At 37.3% G+C, this 19,477-nt stretch overlaps 1 protein-coding gene across 2 annotated transcripts in view; it reads right to left on the bottom strand.

Moving 5' to 3' along the window:
- Window positions 1-671: 671 nt before the first annotated feature.
- Window positions 672-19,477, bottom strand: part of LOC117428042 (S phase cyclin A-associated protein in the endoplasmic reticulum-like) — a 98,498-nt gene continuing 79,692 nt past the window's right edge. For both annotated transcript variants that reach the window (XM_058995284.1, XM_058995283.1), the window contains exons 27-31: window positions 13,269-13,506; window positions 10,603-10,752; window positions 3,843-4,034; window positions 1,506-1,557; window positions 672-1,253 (exon numbers count right to left, since the gene is read on the bottom strand). In XM_058995284.1, the coding sequence (XP_058851267.1) occupies window positions 1,150-1,253; window positions 1,506-1,557; window positions 3,843-4,034; window positions 10,603-10,752; window positions 13,269-13,506 (736 nt within the window). In that variant the 3' untranslated portion in view covers window positions 672-1,149. The remainder of the gene's footprint in view (window positions 1,254-1,505; window positions 1,558-3,842; window positions 4,035-10,602; window positions 10,753-13,268; window positions 13,507-19,477) is intronic.

The following is a 19,477-nucleotide window of genomic DNA, read 5'->3' as shown; positions in this document are numbered from 1 at the left end:
CGGCATCTCTTCTTATCAGCATTTTCAATATGTTGTTTCTAGGCTGGTTGTAAGCAGAAGAAAAAAACAAACAGTGCGATAAACTTCTCCCAGGAGTCTGATAATATACAGAGCTCAAAGCAGTAGCATGAACATAGACGGTGTAATCCTCATCAGAAAGGCACTTCAGTTCTGCGCTATTGCAGTAATAATTAGTCAGTCTAATTGGATTGCATTTCCTGTCTCATTTACCTCATACAAGTATCTGATTACAGAAGTTTAATTTATAAAATAGACTATATGAACTAAATATACCACATGGTTCTGCAATATCTGCAGAACTTGCAATTGTAACAAAGCCACAGTAATATGTCCCTGTACATACTTCTGAAAGCAATTAAAAACTATTCAAACTTGTTAAAAACCAAAAAGAATATTAACGGCACATTTTGAAGAGCAATGCATTATTTTATTACTGGCGCACTCACTTCTAAATAAATATTATTATGTTGTACAGTTTCACACAGGGTTGCTAAACAGCATGTAGGAAAACAAACACAATGTACCAAAAAACACAACCGTTCATAAATACAAAAAGGGAGCATGTTATATACAATAAATACAAGGATTGTGCAAATTACAGAAATTAACTAAAAAAACCAAAAGGTCATACAAAACATCTTTTTTTTAACAACAGCAAAATGTGCCCAGGCTGATTTTGGTGACACTTTACATTAAAAGGAAAACACATATTTTTTAATTCAGAATTTACTGGGAATGGTGACAGTCCCCAGCTTTACAAAGCAGCTCTGGCTTGTGACATTCTTGTTTTTATTCAATTCATTTTAGAATTCCTACTGCAGCATTTTACTATAAGCAGGGAAAAGGATAATACATGAAAGAGTTCAATGCATCAGCTTTATTCACAATTTGCTGCAGTGCAAAGTCTGTACTATGCCAATGTTACAAAACGTTTTTGCTCTTTTACATAAAAACGGGTGTAAACGCTGCACTCTTAATGAATCCATCCCACAGTACTCAGAGCCTGCGGTGCACCTATACTTCAATAATATATTTAGATGTCACTGTAGTGTAAAGATTTTTCTCTTACTACCCATTCACCCCACTTATTCAGTTAATAAAATAATATTTACAGTCCATTTAACAAAATCAATTGTCTTGCTTTTTAAGGAAAAACTGCAGGGCTGCGTCCCATTGTTCTCTGGGGAAACGATTTGACAGCTCGAGGTAGTCCAGAGACTGGGAGACTTTTTCTGAAAAAAAGAAAATAATAAATTAGAAAACACATTTACACACATCTAAAGAGCACAGCTATATGACTTCTGTGACATGTCAAAACTCATACCTCTATTACCAGTGAAAATGTGTACCTTAAAAAAACGAAATATATACAAGAGGTTTGGTTTAATATTACAAGTTACACCTTATCAAACATTTAGAGCAACATTTAATGGTATGACCAGGTACGATTTGACCATTAACAAAGAGAAACAGTGAAAAGCTACCTGCTTGTTGAGACGTTCTGTTTTCAGGCTGGCTTGAACTCGGTGCAGAGTCCTAAGAAAGAAGGCATTGTTATTTAGCTTTAAAAAAAACAAACAAACACCCTTCGATGTATGTACATGAGGAGGTGAATATACAAGGACAGAGAGACATTCTATATCTGTATTAACAGGCTATTCCAAAACATAAACTTATTTATTCACCCTCATGCCAGTCAAGCTTTGGAAGTTCCCCTAAAGTAATCACTGATCCATCAATGACAAGCACTCTGCACTCTGTTTCACTGGGCTGCTCACTGGCAGGCACGGTCTCACGGCAAGCTCTCTGTTAGAACAGCATTGCACTCTCAGCTAGAGAGACTGCGTGGAAGGTGGCAAGGGTCTTCTATAGCACAGCACAGAATACCCTTTACACATTGGGCTGGACTATTTACAGTACCCATAGGCACACATGCCGGTATGGTTTTAAACTGTTATGGAAAGTAAGGGCGATTTCCAATCCAGTTTGCACTAATATAAAGTAATTAAATTATAGTCTTCAATCAAAGGATGCTTTTATTTGAACTCTTCTGAATACAAGCAATGATTCTAGTCTGAACTAGGTTTCCAAGGTACATATGCACAAGCCTGCAACTTATCACAATTTATCAAAAATGTAAAAATCCAATAGTTTCTCCATTTATATATATAAAAAAATAATAATAATAATAATTGCAGACAGTTTTAATAAATAATGCAATTGAATTTACATTTTGCTGAGTGGGCATCTCAAACAATATGGAAAAGGCATTAGCGGGAAAACGATGAAGTACACAAAAAGTGAAGATGAATAGCTTACCATGGTAGAATACAAATTATAAATCTGAATCACATGGCGAGGTAAACACGTTTAATTTACATGTTCAGTTTATATCAATAATGCTTACTGAATCTAGTACATGGAATTCTTTTATTTATCATTAACTCTATACAATAGAATTTAATTACAAATGATTGACTTGATATTCATATTTAAGAACAACTGCTATCTTCTAATTTTCTTATCTTTTTTCATCTGTCAGGTAAAAATGAAGCTAGTAATTACATTTAAATCGTTCCAGTCTAGGCTGGAGTTAACTTGCAGAGACAACAACTGTAATATGTGAAAGCTTAGGTTACAGGAAAAAAAGAAGAGTGCCAACATTTCTCATTTAGAATATTACGAGAATATGACAAGTGATGTTTTTTATAAATTGCGACAGACAGGCTTATGAGAACTTTGTACCAAAGTTATGAAAATGGTGTGAAAGAAAGGGCGAAGTGATGTATTAGCAGCCCACAATACTTTATATTTAAACACAGACCCTTTGTTACCTAGCTGGCACTCCGTATAAGTTAAAAACAGAAATATACCAGCCCCCATATATCTTTTCATGGTTTGAGTAATGTGACATTTTTTCTCTCTCAAAATAAAAAACGAATCTTAAAATAATTAATCTAGGTAGCAGGGCAACGAGAGGCCTGAGCAGCAAGGAAGATAAAAGAGATAACTTGTGTTCTGGAGGGCTTGCCAGTGGCAGGTAAAGCCGGCATAAATGACCAGCAAGTAATTTGTTTGCTAACAGCATCAGTAGCTGTATTGCAAAACTATGTAAAGGAATGTGTTCACTCTTTTCCCTTACACACAGCTGTGCCAAAAAGGAGTTTTCAGTACAGGTTACAAAATACAGCTGGAAAGAGGCATGAGGAGTGATCTTTTGTGGTTTCAGTTATGTGAATTATAAGTTGAATCCTTCAGTACATAAACAAAATCAAGTATGTATCAAATATGGAAAAAGCTAAGAATGTCCAAACAAGTACGCAGAGAGCTGTTCTCTCCATATACTCGTGTTCCCCTAAGACACTCCACTGGTACCTGAATAAAGATCTCCTCCTTCACTTTCACCACATCTAACCAACAATCAAACCAGCCGTAAAGGACCAAATCTCTGCTTTTCAAGAAACTAGCCTGTGGCATTTGACCCCTCTGAGATGAGTATCTAATTTGGTGGAAAACCAAAAAAAAAAAAAAAAAAAGCCAGGATGTGGGTTATCAAATTCAAACACCAAGTGAGAGCAAAGTTTCTTTTGATTAGCAGATTAGTGCTAAACTGTTGAACAATATCATGTTTTGGTGTCATTCTTCGCTACTGGACAATGCTGATCAACCTTTATTTAAATTTTAAAGCTCAATTGGCTTTTATAGACCTGTCACATCGATCGTGCTACACACAGAGGGTGTGAATTCGCTCTTCATCCAGCTGGCTGTCATAGAATTTGCATTTGGCAGACAATGCTGTACACAAATTGGCATACACGTACCTGTATGAAAGTGGCCAGTAATATACAGCTCATTTCTTGCTCCAGGATGACCTTGTTCTGGCTGTTGTTGTAGCAAGCTGAGATGAGAGTTGGGAAGAGCACTTTGATCAGCCGCGGATCGCTGAAATACTGGAAAGGCAGCTGACACAGTTTCTGCAGCACACTGGGCTGGCGGCCAGACTGCACGATTACCTGGAACACACAGAACAAAAAACACATTCGTGTCATCATGTTAATAGATACGCAATCGTACAGTTCAATTCAAATACAAAAACAGCTGAAAAAGATGAAACACACATATAAATGGAAATGATATCAAACAAAAGAGGAAAGTAATAATGTATGATAAATCAATGTGTGTTTTGCGGCAACCTTTATCATCTGTAGGCCAATTAGATGCATTAAAAGGGGATAACAACATTGCTTCTATGGGCAATCCATTGGCTCTATGGGCTTATGCTACTGCCCAGTTTTGGCTCTTTTCTGAAAGTGCCCAGGTAACTCTAATATCCATTAGTTTTTACCTACTCCCTAGTGAGACAGTTAACCAGCCCCCAGATATTAATTTCTGAATTCTGTTTGTAAAAACCCAATCCAAGGACTGATACCATAGCCTCTCACTCCAAAAACCACAATATAAATCTATGGTGTTCAATATAGAAAAACATTTGCAGCACTTTGACATCTCTACAATCCACAATTGTTCAAACTGTACAGCACCATACCATCACAGTCAAGACAACCACAGAGGAGGAAATTGTGTTCTAAAAGCAGACACCCCCCCCCCCCCCCTCTCCATCTGTGCTACTTTATCAGGGAGCTCGATCAGTGTAGCCGGGCCCCAGAGAAGGGCTGTTTGGATAAATGAGGCTCTCGTCATAAAGCTGGCCCCGTTTACAGAGTGTCATCGGCACATTAAGAAATGAAGCAATACCATTAATGGAATCCTCGCTGGGCTCACATCCTGCTAGCTTCACCAAACCCTTTCAAATCAAGGCATTAAACCCAGCTCACCAATATTAAAATCAAATCACTCCCAGACTAGTTTGATTACAAAGGAACAAAACAAAAGAATAGCTTGACCTACCGTTGGCTCTTCCTAGAGCCTGGGAGGCAGGCTGCAGCAGGCTTAGCAACATTGTAAAACTGTACGGCATGATTGTAAATTGTAGCTGGAAAAACACAGCTTTACAGGTGTGCACACCCAGACAGAGTGGAGCTCAAATTGAAACCAGAAGGGCAGGGTGAAGCTCCTCAACTACAATGACATAAATTACTGGGATTTACAAGATTTTTAAAGCACTTTTAACAATACTCTTAGAATACACTCACTGTTTAATAATGCACTTTAGAGTTTAAGAGCATGACAAACAAACTAATAATTCACATTTTTATCATTTCAAGGTGAAGTACTTCTGGACCATGTTCCACACCAATGCTCAAAAGGAAATAAAATGGACATCGTGTCAAATTAAGATCACTTGATGTTTTAGTGTGCAAAGTCTTGAAAATAAACACACAACAGAGTGGAGTAAGTAATGAAAGAAAAGCATGGTCCAACATCTTTGATTTTTCAAAAAAACACTGCCTGAAATGCAAATATGGACATGTTATATAACTTATACATCAGTATACCAAAAAGTATATCAAAAAGCTGTCGTGCATCTTTTTATGTTATATACTCTTTGTTGTTTTGAAAATAAATGCTTATGGAGCTTGACTGCAGAACGTTTCTCATCCCAGTGCTTTTTGTTGATAATCAGACTGCGAGGGTATAGGGTACCAGACACTTCAACAGAAGCATACTCACATGTCCATCATTTTCAAGTGGCTCTTGCGCCCACAACAAAGACTCTTGTAACGCACAAAGGAGCTTAACATGGGTTTCACTTTTGACGCCATGTGAATCAAGCCACAGTTATTAGCCCAGATTGCTGTACAAAGAAGCACGAAAGGCAGATTTCCATCGGCTGCCATAAAACAAGGGCACATATATAAAGGGGGACCTGTCTGTGTTGCTTTCAAGGAGGTAAGGGTTAAGTTGGGTCTCATAAAAAGAATGACATCCATTTGAAAGTATTTGATGCTTCACTAAATATAAATCTCTCCACTGACAGTCTGTTTAAAAACCAACCAGCAAAAAACGCATTCAATACATTTTAAAATGGTTTACTGAGAAAATGCATCTTTCAACAGGGCATCAAACATTATAATCCATAAAAAATAAAGAATAACTCTTTCCCCCTGGGAACATCAGTGCTAGGCCTCATAAATGTAAGCATTCAGAAGTAGCAGGACTTAACACAACTGGTGCCTGTGCTAGAGGAAGAAAAAAAAAAAAAAGGTTCACTGAACACTATTCCACAAATCACTGAGCTATCTCATAATCCTACAAGATTCAGTGCAGGATCTTCAAGAATCTAAACAAATTGTCTGCTCTGAAGTGAGCACTGGAGGGGAGACAAGAAATCCTTCCTGTCTGGAAGGAAGAAAAGCAGAGGATTCCTTTAACCATCTGTGTGCTGATTTTCAAAAATATATAAATCTCCCATGTGTTCAAACAAACCATACTAAATATAATCTATCTATCTATCTATCTATCTATCTATCTATCTTCAGAGTTTTATCAATTCCACTGAGTTTTTTTTTAATGGGCTCCTCACAGGCTATGGAAACAAGCTCTTTACACCCTCAATACACTCAATACACTCCTCTGGGTTAAAAAGTCCTCTTATGCATGTCATGCAGCTTCTGCAAAACATTTCCTAATAAACGTTGGTGCCGCTATTAAGGAAGCCCAGTCAAGTTACTGATAAGAAAAAAAGCAAACATCATGAAAGGAAGTCACTGCTTGAAGTACTTATCTAAACGCATCATCAGGGCAGCCATCGATGGGTTTATTACCCGACACAGTCCTGTTGAAATGTGTACTCTATACTTAAAATGCCCTGATTCAGGCAATCAATAGGCCTCTGTTGAAGGCAATTCAAGATTACACTTTTTGTTTTTTATTGAAACCTGCATACCTATGTTCCTTTAGAAAATGTTTTACAGCACTAATTAGATCACAACAAAAATGTGGCTTCAAGGGTTGTATCTGAGCCCCTAAACTCTCACTTGTAGCTACCTGATAGCACCCAAGAAACGTACAGCAGCTGCCAATAACCCTGCAGTCAGAACTGCTTTTGATTATATCCGTACTGTGTTTATTGTCAATTTTTGAAGTGTTTTGAGCATAACCTTTCTAGTAAAATACGATAATCTATTGGCTCTCTGGTCTGCACAAGTGATACTTAGCTCCCGGATGATGAATATTTGGAGGCCTCTGCACTAAACGATTAGTAAAATATGTGTATTACAATTAATGAGGATTTACAATACCATCCAGGCTATCGATCATAAAGTCAAGAAACACTAATCTGAAATTTAAAAAAATAATAATAATGAGAATGGTTTTGTACCTTGGTGTCATTCACTTGACTGGATTTTGCAATTCTTCATTGTTTTCTTGCAACAGCTGCCCTCTGGCAATATGTGGTGTTCTCTCACGCTGGAATATCTTACAGTGCTATCTGGCAGTGAATGCTGCTTAGTACCAAGGGTATCTAATAATCTTTATCATGAAAGGGGACACTTTGCTTGATTTTCCTTAGTGTTTTTCAGTTTTGTTTGGCATGTCATACAGCCTAAATTAATATCATGAAAGTCACAGATAGAACCAGACAAAGAACTTTAGATTTGCTACTTAGTGCCATAGTATGAAACCAGAAAAGAGGCACATTTAATCTATTCATACACAATGATTTAATATATTATGGTAGCAACATCTCTAAAGTATCTGTACAAGTGGATATGTGTTTCAAATTCACAACACCAGTTATGTCTCTTTTCTGGAAATAATCAAGAGACTTTAAAACTGCAGGAATATGCTATATAAACGGAAACATGCCATTGTTATTGTTTAAATTAGGGTGTAAATAGATTTTGTGAATTCAGCGTATTATTTATATCCTCAGAGAAGGGGTATTTTTCATTGTGGATAGTAGTCTCCCTTTAAAGTTTTTTATGATCTGCATTATTTCTTGTGCACATACATAAACAAACCTCAAGCTGCCAGCACTGAATCAGCAGACTATGTCACCACTTGGGCCCTCAGGTCAATGCTGCTTTCTTGTGCCGCCAGTGCTTACATTAAGTATGTGAAAGGCTAAAGCTGTTCTAAATATTCCTTCTAAACATTTATCCTTCTTAACCCCCCCCTCGACAGCAGCATTCCAGGAACAAAAACACTACCCAGGATCATCTTTCGTACCATTACAAAATATAATTCATAAAGATTTTTTTACGCTTTCCGTACTCCGGTTTTGTTAAAGATTCACGACTTTGTCAGCTTTCAATCAATCTTGTTAATTTAAAGCAGCTTATAAACTTAACATGTTAAGGCTGTTTAAGGGGTAAACATAGAGGATGATAACTGCCAATCAAACATATTAAAAAAATATAATAATAATAATAATAATAATAATAATAATAATATAATAAGACTCCTTATTATAATACATAATAAGTAGTAAATATATCTGTGTTGATTAAACATTATAAGAATTGTATTTGGACTCTTAAGTATGAATCATTATTAACCTCATTCATATTAGGTCGTGTTTACACTTGTCTCTTCCATTGTCAGGAGCAATCGACTGAGCTCACAGCGGCTGCTGTTTAGACTGTAGGGTTTCTGTTTCTTTAAGAGTCGGAAGTGTACTGTAGTGACAGGCCTGTAATTGGTGGGGTTAATCATTCTAACAGAACTAGTTTTGCTAGATTTGTAAGCCGTCACATCAAATCACGTAGGGTGATGCTGACAATTAAAAAAAAAAGTTTCGTTTGTTTGTTTCAAATAAACCAAAGCTACTGTGTAACTTGTGTGGAAATCAGTAGTTTTCTTTAAAAAAATAAATAAATAAAATGTAGACAGCCACAACTCTATCAGTGGGTTAATTTGGGGGCAAGTAAAAGTCATTAATTACTCAGACTACCACCTGCCTGTTAATTTCAGAAGTCATTGGAAAATGAGATAGGGTTTCATTTTGACAGACAGTTCTCTGCGTTTTTTTATTTGTGTGGACAGCAGGAGGCCCTCCATAAGCCTTGCATTAAATAATGCTTGAATCATGCACAGGCCCCACATTGATAGGCTGTGTTTACATTATAGAAATCTCTCTAAAATGGCTGGCTCTGTAGATGTTCCACCCATCTTGCTTTTTTTGAATGTGTTGTATATTGGCAAGAGCAAGCCTTTTGACAAATACACCCACTGTGAATGTCTCAACTGAGACACAGCAGACAAACAAACAAGTGATTCAGGCCATTTTATTTTAATAAACATAAGAAAGAATATGTTCTTATTATGATTTTTTTTTTCCCCAACAAATACATCTGCCCAGAAAAAAAAGCATTTCTGCCGTGTCAATGCTAAGCAAATTGATCACACAAGTTTTATAATTTTTTTTAACCTTGGTATTGCATACTATAAGTAAGAGGAGACAAAAGACAGATATACAGACCTATATTCTCTATCATCAATGTATAAAATATTAACGATCAGGAAATACCTCCCAGTCTAGTTTTAGAACTTGAATTAGAAATATTAACACATATACAAAAAAGTAAAATCAATTTGATTTAAAAGAACCATAGCTGCGCTTCCTTGAAAGTATTTTATTCCTCCTGTCATTCTGCTCACTTGTGTTGATGGCATTTTTAATAATATCAGCTGAAAAGGGGCCAAGAATGAAGTAACACAGCAGCATGTGTCCTGCAGCTAAGATCAGAAGTTTAAAGACTACTGCAACAGATTTTTATAAATTAACAAAATGCTTTCGGATTAAATGAATATGCAAAAGCAGCTATTCCCAACGTGGTCATTCAGCTAACTTTTCTGTGTATGAACAAAGCTGAATCATCTGTCATCCCCACTAATTTAATCATCAGCTCTCATTCAATTATCCAATATAATATGCAAATGAAATGAACAATTGCCAGCACATGCTAATTATGTACATCAGAATAATTAAATTGGATAGGAGTGGTGGAAGGGAACTAAACTGTCATAAAATCCAAGCAGATTCTTTAATTAAGACTACAAAAATTTAATTAGAATCTGTAATCTGCCCGTAAATTGTTGAATGGCTTTAGTATGTATGAGGACATTATTCTTATTACAAAGTTTTCCCTAAAGGGTCCACCCTTGGCATCATGGGACATGCTTCACTTAACTAAAGAACGACCAACTGTGGCAGATTGTGAACCAGTGCCAAATCTATGGACCATGCAAACAAGCCAGTTAAGACCCAGTGCCCAGCAGAGTAATCCGCTTCGGCTACACGCATTCAGGCTCTGCTACCTTAGAACAAACCCAACACAGGCTGCCTGTTCAACTGGAAACAATAGATCACTTTGAGATGCCGAGCAGACAGCACACTGGTGGACTGGACTGGTGGTGCCAAGGCATTTAAAAAATTTAAGAGGCACCTTTTGTTGCTTTTGTGTTTCCTTACACAAAACCTTGCAGTGCTGTTCCCTTTAATTAGTGCATCTTCATGGGCTATAGAGAGTATACATATACCAAAGACGCCGCCAAAAAGCTCTCTACTGAACACACAGACAATAAAATAAAAAGCAATAAAAAAAAAACTAGCTTCTCCAGCAAAAGCATACCTGCCCAGTTTTAAGAAACTCCATTCTGCTTGTAATGAGTTACCTGGTTGTCTTGGTGGTTGACTGTGAAGTATCCAACACAGATGATGACCTCATGAAGCAGGTGCTCGCAGGTGTGATGGGAGCAATACCACAGCAGGGAGCTGATAATGTGTCGGAAAGCCAGAGAGAGGCCCTCAGCTCCTAACACAGACTGACAAGAGAAAGAACAACCATTTATACACCATTTAACAAAATAACACACTATATATTCTGGGGCAGAATGATCTAAACAGAGGCGTATTTAAATTCCACCTCCTTTTAACTACTGTTGCTATTTTTTCCCAGTAATAACTTACTTAAGCTTTTTTTTATTATTATTACCATCACTAAATAAATACAGTATAAATGCTATGAAAACAGGGTTTGTGGATATTTAGACACTGTTTAGATCGTTGACCACATGGCGGTATTGGAATTGGCGTAAGTACTACAACCTCAAAGCTGCTGTCGGCATTCCACAGAACTGTGCTGACCTTAAGATGTTCAACAGCAATTCAAAATGTTTTCATCTGTCAGATTTGTCGACTTGGTACTTCCATTGCCTGCCTCCAGTCAGGAAGGTCCACTAAGATATGACTCCTTGTTCACCCTGACCAATCCTGCTGATGGATTTCAGCTACCGTACTGTAGCTGATGTTTCAGGCAGGCAAAAGCTTTTTGCAGAACACTCAATTTAGTTTCCATTAAGGGCTGGCACATTTTAATTAGAACATTGTTTTATATAAATATGATATAAAACTGAATCTGCTTTTAATTACAGATTAGAATCCACCTATGTCAACCCCAGTGAAGTTATGCTTGCCCTTTGTGTAATAAATGTTTTATGGATGCGTAAAAAGATAATAAAGTCGGTCACATCATTTTGTATTTTATTTTTTCTAAATTATTTTATAGATCAAAAGTGCGTATATATTTTTGTTACCAAAATATAAGAAATAACGTAAGAAATAAATGTTATTCAATAAGAGTCAAGTCATATTCACAATGTTGCCTTAACCAGAGAGAGATATTTTTGTCCATCAACAGCTTTGCTTATTTTTGGACATAAAAAAAAAACAATGACTTCACCAAATGTTTTTCAGTTATCCCGAATATAACTGTGTTTCAACTAAATGTATTTTATCAATGAATTAAAACACATCTTAAAAGTACAAACTAGAACTGCTTAACCATGCTCCTTTATGACAAAAGAGTTTTCCTGCAGCAGTTTTACAGATTGCTCCGAGATGTTTACGATCTTCACTGACTTTAAAAGACTTTTGTACAATGAAATCCATTATCATGGACGAAGCAATTGCAGGTCTCTGTTTGAGGATGCAGTCACAGTGCTCTAAAGATCAGATTGTATCTGAAACCCACAGCCAGTATTTACTAAACATGTCAAAGTGACAGAGCAGCAAAGGGTCAGGAGAGAATCGAATCAAACCAAGAGGGGCATCCAAACAGCCTCACAAACAATAACACCTGAGGAGCTTTTATATAATCTTCTACGCAGTGAAATTCTTCCTTTGGTTTACATTCCAGTCCCTGCCATACATACTGTCCTAATTAAGCTGTTCCTTCTTATAAACTTCTGCAACTACCTTCTTTACAAAAACCAACCTCAGATCTCTGATAGGAAACCCAATTACAGACTGCACTGCTGAAGCACTGGAAGCCAGTAGAACCTCAGGCGACGTTGCTCATGAATAGAAAAGTGTTAAACAAGTAAAGGATTCACCTTTCCTAGTATCTATTAGTCACCAGCATGATATCATTTAAAACACAAGGTGATTACAATTTTAGTTAATAAAGTGTTTAATTAAAAAAATATACATAAAAACTACTAAGAAACTACCGCGGCAAGCAGATGTTTCAAATACACTTAAAACAAAACTGCTGGAGATCATTGCTAGTAGTAAAAAATGAATGATGTCAATATGTCCGCTTCTGTGGTTGGCTGTTTGTCACTGATTTAGCACAAGGGATTTGCATCTACTTCTCATCGGCGGTGCAGTTGTGACTGGCTCCTATACTAATTGTACATGTCCACCCATGTTGTGACCTAATGCTCTGTGTCTAACCTTAACAGATTACTAAAGGTTAGAGGGCACACAAGTTTATGTACAAAAGGTCAGCTTTGTTCTGAAGGAAATGTTGCTTCCCAATGGCAACTTTGGCACTCCAAATGGGCAGCTGTCTAAATGATTTGCAGACTATGTTTGTATTTGTCTGGGCATGTCTGTTTGTTTGTTTGTTTGTTTGCCTAGTGGGTGAGTGCAGGCATCTGAGGACTGCTTGGCAACAACTTTAATACAGTGGTTTGGAAAAAACACACCTTAAATTGTGTCGGTCTTTATAACTGGCATGACAAACATGCTGAATACCGATCAGTAGTAGTCTCTGTGGACATTGCCATTCCTTAAAGATTTGTGATACAGTTTCATTTCCCAGCTTCAGTCTTGCTGTGCACCCATATTATCATTCAAACTGTTAACAATAACTGCTCTTCATGTGCATAACATTGCCTAATAATGAACCTTCTTTATATCCAAAAAGATTTCATTTAAAGCCAGCAGTTGTCAACTCTAGTATTCATAAGTAACCCTAACTGGCTAACTTTTCATTTTCCAGAGCACTGTTAGAGGACCAGGATTGAACACCATCGGTAGAAAGGATCATGTTTACCTGGAATGCCGACAGGTCCAAAAGTGCAAAACTATTCAAGAAGCGAATGCTGTGGATGGCAACTTGGATGACGCTTTCTGGGTAGCCCTCGACAGGACTGGCTGTGTTGGGATCTGGGGTTGACCCGTGAAGGAGGATGCAATAGAGCATGTGGAGCACTCCCACCAGATCAGTGGACTGAAGCAGGGCAGTTAGCCCTGTGGGATCCTGGCGTTTATTGTCAAAAATGCTAGGAGACCTGTCAGAGAAAAGGAGAACTAATTAGAAAGCCTGCCATTAGGAGGTCGGTGGGGTGTGGCAGTGTTAATACCCAGTATTGGTTATTAGTCAGGATATAGTTAAATACCAATGCATATTACTGTCAGCATGTAGGTATACCTGCTTTTTAAAAGAGGCTTCCATGTCTTCTCAAAATACATCACAAGAAACACTAATGCAGTATGAAGATGTCTGGCTCCTATGACTGAGCTGGGTTAGTTTAACTGACTTGCTCGAACCTTGTTTCTTTATGATGTAAATGGGAACTACTTGTGTTGCTTCTTAAACAAATTCCATATTTGTTATAACATGTATTCATCCAAATACACAGGTTATAAAATTACACTCTGTCACTGGCCAAACTCTTAAACAAAATGGTATTAATTCACAAGCTTATGTCTAAAGCAGTATTGCAGTGAGGCTCCCAGCCCTCCTTCAAAACTTCAAATCCACGCAATCCTTTACATCTTGACATGACCTTCTTTGCATAATTTATATCAGCTACGTCGTCTGTGTCTTTCCTGAAAATTATTTCCAGGTTCGTTTCTCTTAGTGGGTAGCTCCGACATAAAAGTTTGTCTAGTGTTACCAGAGACAGTAAACTAGAAATGCCACTTATAAAACCACAGCTCTGAAAACAAAGCAGCAGTTATCTACAGTATTAGTATATTTTCTTCTCCTTCTTGGCTAGCAGATTTTCTAACTATGAAAATAAGTACACCACACTACTATTTTCTAGATAAAAAAAACAAAAAAAAACTAATAATAAAACGCACAGATTTCAACATTTAAAAGCTCATAATGTGGATTTTTAGATATAGTTAGTAACACCTTTCTGGCAATCCTCAGTGTTTTTAAAACATATTCAATTAAGGATATTCTTCTGGCATTTAAAACAACAGTGAAGCAGTTAGCCAGGCTAACCCAAAGCAGATTTTGGTGCAGGCTCACTTCACATGCTTAGAAATGTCAAGCCCTGCAGGTGAAGACAGAGCTCACACTCAGAACTGCAAGACTGCTTGCAAAAATACCAGTGTTCATTTTTTGGGGGGAAATAAAAACTACATTACAGAAGTTTAAATAAATCAGACTGTCCCTTTCCACTAATGAAACAAATCCTCTATAATAGAATATATATGCCTAGACTTCTACTTTAATATACCCGCCTAGACTTCTACTTTAATACACCCGCCTAGACTTCTACTTTAATACACCCGCCTAGACTTCTACTTTAATATACCCGCCTAGACTTCTACTTTAATATACCCGCCTAGACTTCTACTTTAATACACCCGCCTAGACTTCTACTTTAATACACCCGCCTAGACTTCTACTTTAATACACCCGCCTAGACTTCTACTTTAATATACCCGCCTAGACTTCTACTTTAATACACCCGCCTAGACTTCTACTTTAATACACCCGCCTAGACTTCTACTTTAATATACCCGCCTAGACTTCTACTTTAATATACCCGCCTAGACTTCTACTTTAATACACCCGCCTAGACTTCTACTTTAATACACCCGCCTAGACTTCTACTTTAATATACCCGCCTAGACTTCTACTTTAATATACCCGCCTAGACTTCTACTTTAATACACCCGCCTAGACTTCTACTTTAATATACCCGCCTAGACTTCTACTTTAATACACCCGCCTAGACTTCTACTTTAATATACCCGCCTAGACTTCTACTTTAATACACCCGCCTAGACTTCTACTTTAATATACCCGCCTAGACTTCTACTTTAATACACCCGCCTAGACTTCTACTTTAATACACCCGTACAATAAATGTTATGTAAACAGGCTAATGGCTAACAGAATAATGATACTGTTATAATAATAATAATAATAATAATAATAATAATATACAGATAGATATTAAAAGGCAAGCCACCACTACAAAAACAGGGCAAATTACTAATACAGTATCATACACAGTTCTGTATGTATCTAAGTTGGGCTCTAAAGTTTCCATTTTGTTTTGCTTTATCTTCTTTAAAGTCTGACTCCCAAACTAAAGACACAAACTTTTGAACTATTCAGGAAATGAATGAGCCTTACTTTAGCTGTCTAACAAATATTTGTGCATCTTAGAAAACGGTAAGAGTGTTTAAGTGCATGTTTTGCTTTAGCTATTGTGCTCCAACTGTAGAAACTTTTTTTTTTGTTAAATATTCTTTGTCCTAACCAATCCCTGTCTCATCGTTTGATGTTGAAAGCCCAGCGCCTAATCGGACATTGAGTCTCCCCTCCAAAAGCAGACATTTTAGTGCTGCATCAGTGACTCAGTGATCTCAAGGAGACAGTAGAAGAGAGACGACTGACCCCCACAAAGCTTCCAGCCCTACAGGCCAGCCTCTCAGGTGAAAGAGGTAATAGCATGAAAGTAAAAAAAATACTTTGCCTTTATTTACTTACATTAGACACACACACAAACTCCCTGAGAGTCTCGTGCACACACTGCTGTCAGCAATGTCAATCGCCACTCAAGAACTAAAGAGGTCAAAAGTCAGCACTTGATGTCACAATCAGAGACAGAACTGGAGACAAATGTGTCTGAATTTATTGTACAGATTCCAAATGGGCCTGTGTTTGTTTAACGTTAGAAGCCCCTAATAACTAGGTGGAAGTAATAGGAATTCTCTGCAGGTTCTGGTGTGTTCTTCAGATAAAACGCCACGGAGACCTGAAGCCTTGCACAGATTACAGTCATTTAGCTTCATGCTTTTTTCCCCATACCATCCACCCTGCCATTACACTGTTTTTAATCACCTGAAATTGAAACAGTGCTGAGATGTCAATCTCTGTCCTGCTGGGCCTACCTGCTACTGCATGCACAGTTTACTTGGGTTTCTGTGCTTATTGAATGTTTGCCTGCATGGCTGCCAACTGAGAAGAAGTACATTAAAAAGACTTCTGTCCATGATGTCCAATCAGGCCGACAACTGGCCCAAAGTTTGTCACACATTAGTAGGAGTAAAACAATGGTAATGTTAAAAACTAACAAGGAACAACAATGATGCGGGCAAGAGCATTTAAATTAGCGTATTCTGTTTCTTACTATATTAACAACATTAACTTTGCTTTCTCCTTGTAGATAAAATGGGGACAAATTATGCCCAGAAGGTAATTGAAGTCCAAAGTCATCTATTCAGCGGCATATTAAGAAAAGCTAAACCCTATGATTATAGGGTATCTTCTTTGACTAGTTTGAACAGTTTTCCATGAGGTTTACAGCTTATAGGAGATTTTTTAATTACAGAAGTGGCACAAGGAGAAGCATAAGGAACACTTTACAATCCACTCCCTGTGCCGTAGTTATAACTGAGTTACAGAGCTCCAATAAAAATAACTATAAAAATTATGAATTGCTCCTAGTTAATTAAAAGACCTAATCTGCATACGAGTTGCTGAACACGCCATCCATGATGTGAAACCAATTCTACCCCCCCAAAAACTGCCAAATGGAGCTTTGTTTAAAACGTTTTAATGATCAATTGGACTTTGACATGTCTGTGCATAAAATATAAATAACAAAAGAGGTCAAATAATTTGTTACCCACAACTGCATACTGGAAATTGAAATGTACAGTCATCAGCCTCCGTTTATGGAGTCTGAATGGGGTTAGACGTTGGCTTGCACTGCTGGGAAGTGCAGGTAAAGAAGACGATTCTACAAATGCAACTACTTAAGAGATTATTCCTAGCTATTGGAATGCATATTGGTTTAAGATCAACAGTTCACTGTACTGGTTCCAGGTCAGCATTTGTGGATGGCTTTTTAGAGGCTGAATTACCCGCTCATCCCCATATGGGTGGTCCCTTTAGGGCAGGAATGAGGGACACTCATTACATACTGTGGGAAAGCTTTAGTCTTTAGTGCCATCTATCCAGTACATTTCAAAACCATTTGAACTCTTAAGAGAAAGAAATACAGCAGTGTTACAACAGAAACCAGTTTCTATTTGTATATTAATATCTATCATTTATACTAACCAAAAATAAACACATATTTTATTTGTATAAAACTGCGTGTGTATAACCACAAGTACTGACTGCATAAACATATATGGTAATGCGTTTTGTACCAATATTATATGAAAACTTTGTTTAAAAGACAGCGAAAAACAAAAACTTAAAAAAAAAAAAATCACACAACAGCAACATTGAGCTTGATGTAATCATCTTTCAAGTCTACCAACTCAGGCCATTGTGACACAGAAAAGAGCAAAGCATTGAAAAGCAAGTCAGACAGGAATTCCTGTTAATCAGGGAGTCTTGTAAAGCAACAGACAGTGTATATTCCCTGACATATATGTATCATTTATCAATCATAAAACTGGTTTAGGTGCTTAAACTGGACAGGTAGGAACTCTTTGAGAATATTAGAATCAGCCACCAATAACTGACTTCTGATGGCTAACAAAGAGGATGAATTCTTAGAGTGCAAAGACCCTCTGGTGTTTTATAAACAGTGGAGAGGAAAAGCCTTTTTAGTTTTCAGAGAGTAGTAGCTGGTATGATGAAATATAAAATACTAGTTTCTTCCTATTAGAAATGTATGGCCACATTACTGTACGACAAATTGATGACGAAAGCCTAATCCACGTTTATTATTATTATTATTTATTTATTAGCAGACGCCCTTATCCAGGGCGACTTACAATTGTTACAAGATACCACATTATTTTTACATACAATTACATTATTTTTTTTACATACAATTACCCATTTATACAGTTGGGTTTTTACTGGAGCAATCTAGGTAAAGTACCTTGCTCAAGGATACAGAAGCAGTGTCCCCCACCTGGGATTAAACCCACAACCCTCTGGTCAAGAGACCAGAGCCCTAACCACTACTCCACACTGCTGCTTAAAGGCATCAAGGGTGAGAAAGTATTCTCTCTTCTGATACTTTTTTTGTGTAAACCTATAGGAGGCTGTGTGGTCCAGTGGTTAAACAAATTGGCTTGTAACCAGAAGGTCCCCGGTTCAAATCCCACCTCAGCCACTGACTCATTGTGTGACCCTGAGCAAGTCACTTCACCTCCTTGTGCTCCGTCTTTCAGGTGAGACGTAGTTGTAAGTGACTCTGCAGCTGATGCGTAGTTCACACACCCTAGTCTCTGTAAGTCGCCTTGGATAAAGGCGTCTGCTAAATAAACAAATAATAATAATAATAATAATATAGAAGTACCCTAAATCTCTAAAACACTGTGTTAATCACATTAAGCTACTGATTATACAAATTGGTGAACTGTTTGAACAGGCAATTCCTTCATTATTTGGTTAACTAATGTCAATGTATATAGAATGCCGCACTTATCACCCGAGGCATGATAAAATTGTTCTCATAACCAAGCTGTTCACAGAACAGACTTGATCTGAAACAGCAAGTCACATGACCAGACAATGAATGAACAAAACAAACAGTAAGTGTCATGTTTTAGTACACACTCTCAGTGAGTGACTGGAAAATATATAGTAAATATAAACCAAACAATTAATAATAAATAGTCATAGCCTTATGGCTAGAGCTTTCTATAGTTGCAACCCAGTAAAGTGTCCTCTAAATCTGTTTGTGGATTGCAATCCAGTACTGCCGGGAGCAGCTTTGGCAGGCTGATTTGTAGGTTGTCAAATGCAATCATTGCAGGTTGTTTCCTGGTACAGTAATGTCAAAAGTCATATAAAGGAATGAATGAATTCAATTCTGAATAGATCTGTGGTCCGCTGCTTTCATCTGTAGGAAACAAATCCAGTTTCATGGCTAACAAGACTATATTTATCATACCAGAGCCAGTCAATAGTAGCTGACTGGAAGAAAATGGAAGCAAAAAGACACTGCAGGTCTTTGACACCAGGGTTTTCTCTCCTTTAGGTTAAAATGTTACATCAGGATGCTCAATCTAGCACAACACAAATAGTGACTTGCTGACTTA

Source organism: Acipenser ruthenus, chromosome 21 (assembly GCF_902713425.1).
Source record: "Acipenser ruthenus chromosome 21, fAciRut3.2 maternal haplotype, whole genome shotgun sequence".
Classification (NCBI taxonomy): domain Eukaryota; kingdom Metazoa; phylum Chordata; class Actinopteri; order Acipenseriformes; family Acipenseridae; genus Acipenser; species Acipenser ruthenus.
The sequence above is the reverse complement of the archived record's forward strand: the minus strand, read 5'-3'. Positions and strand labels throughout refer to the sequence as shown.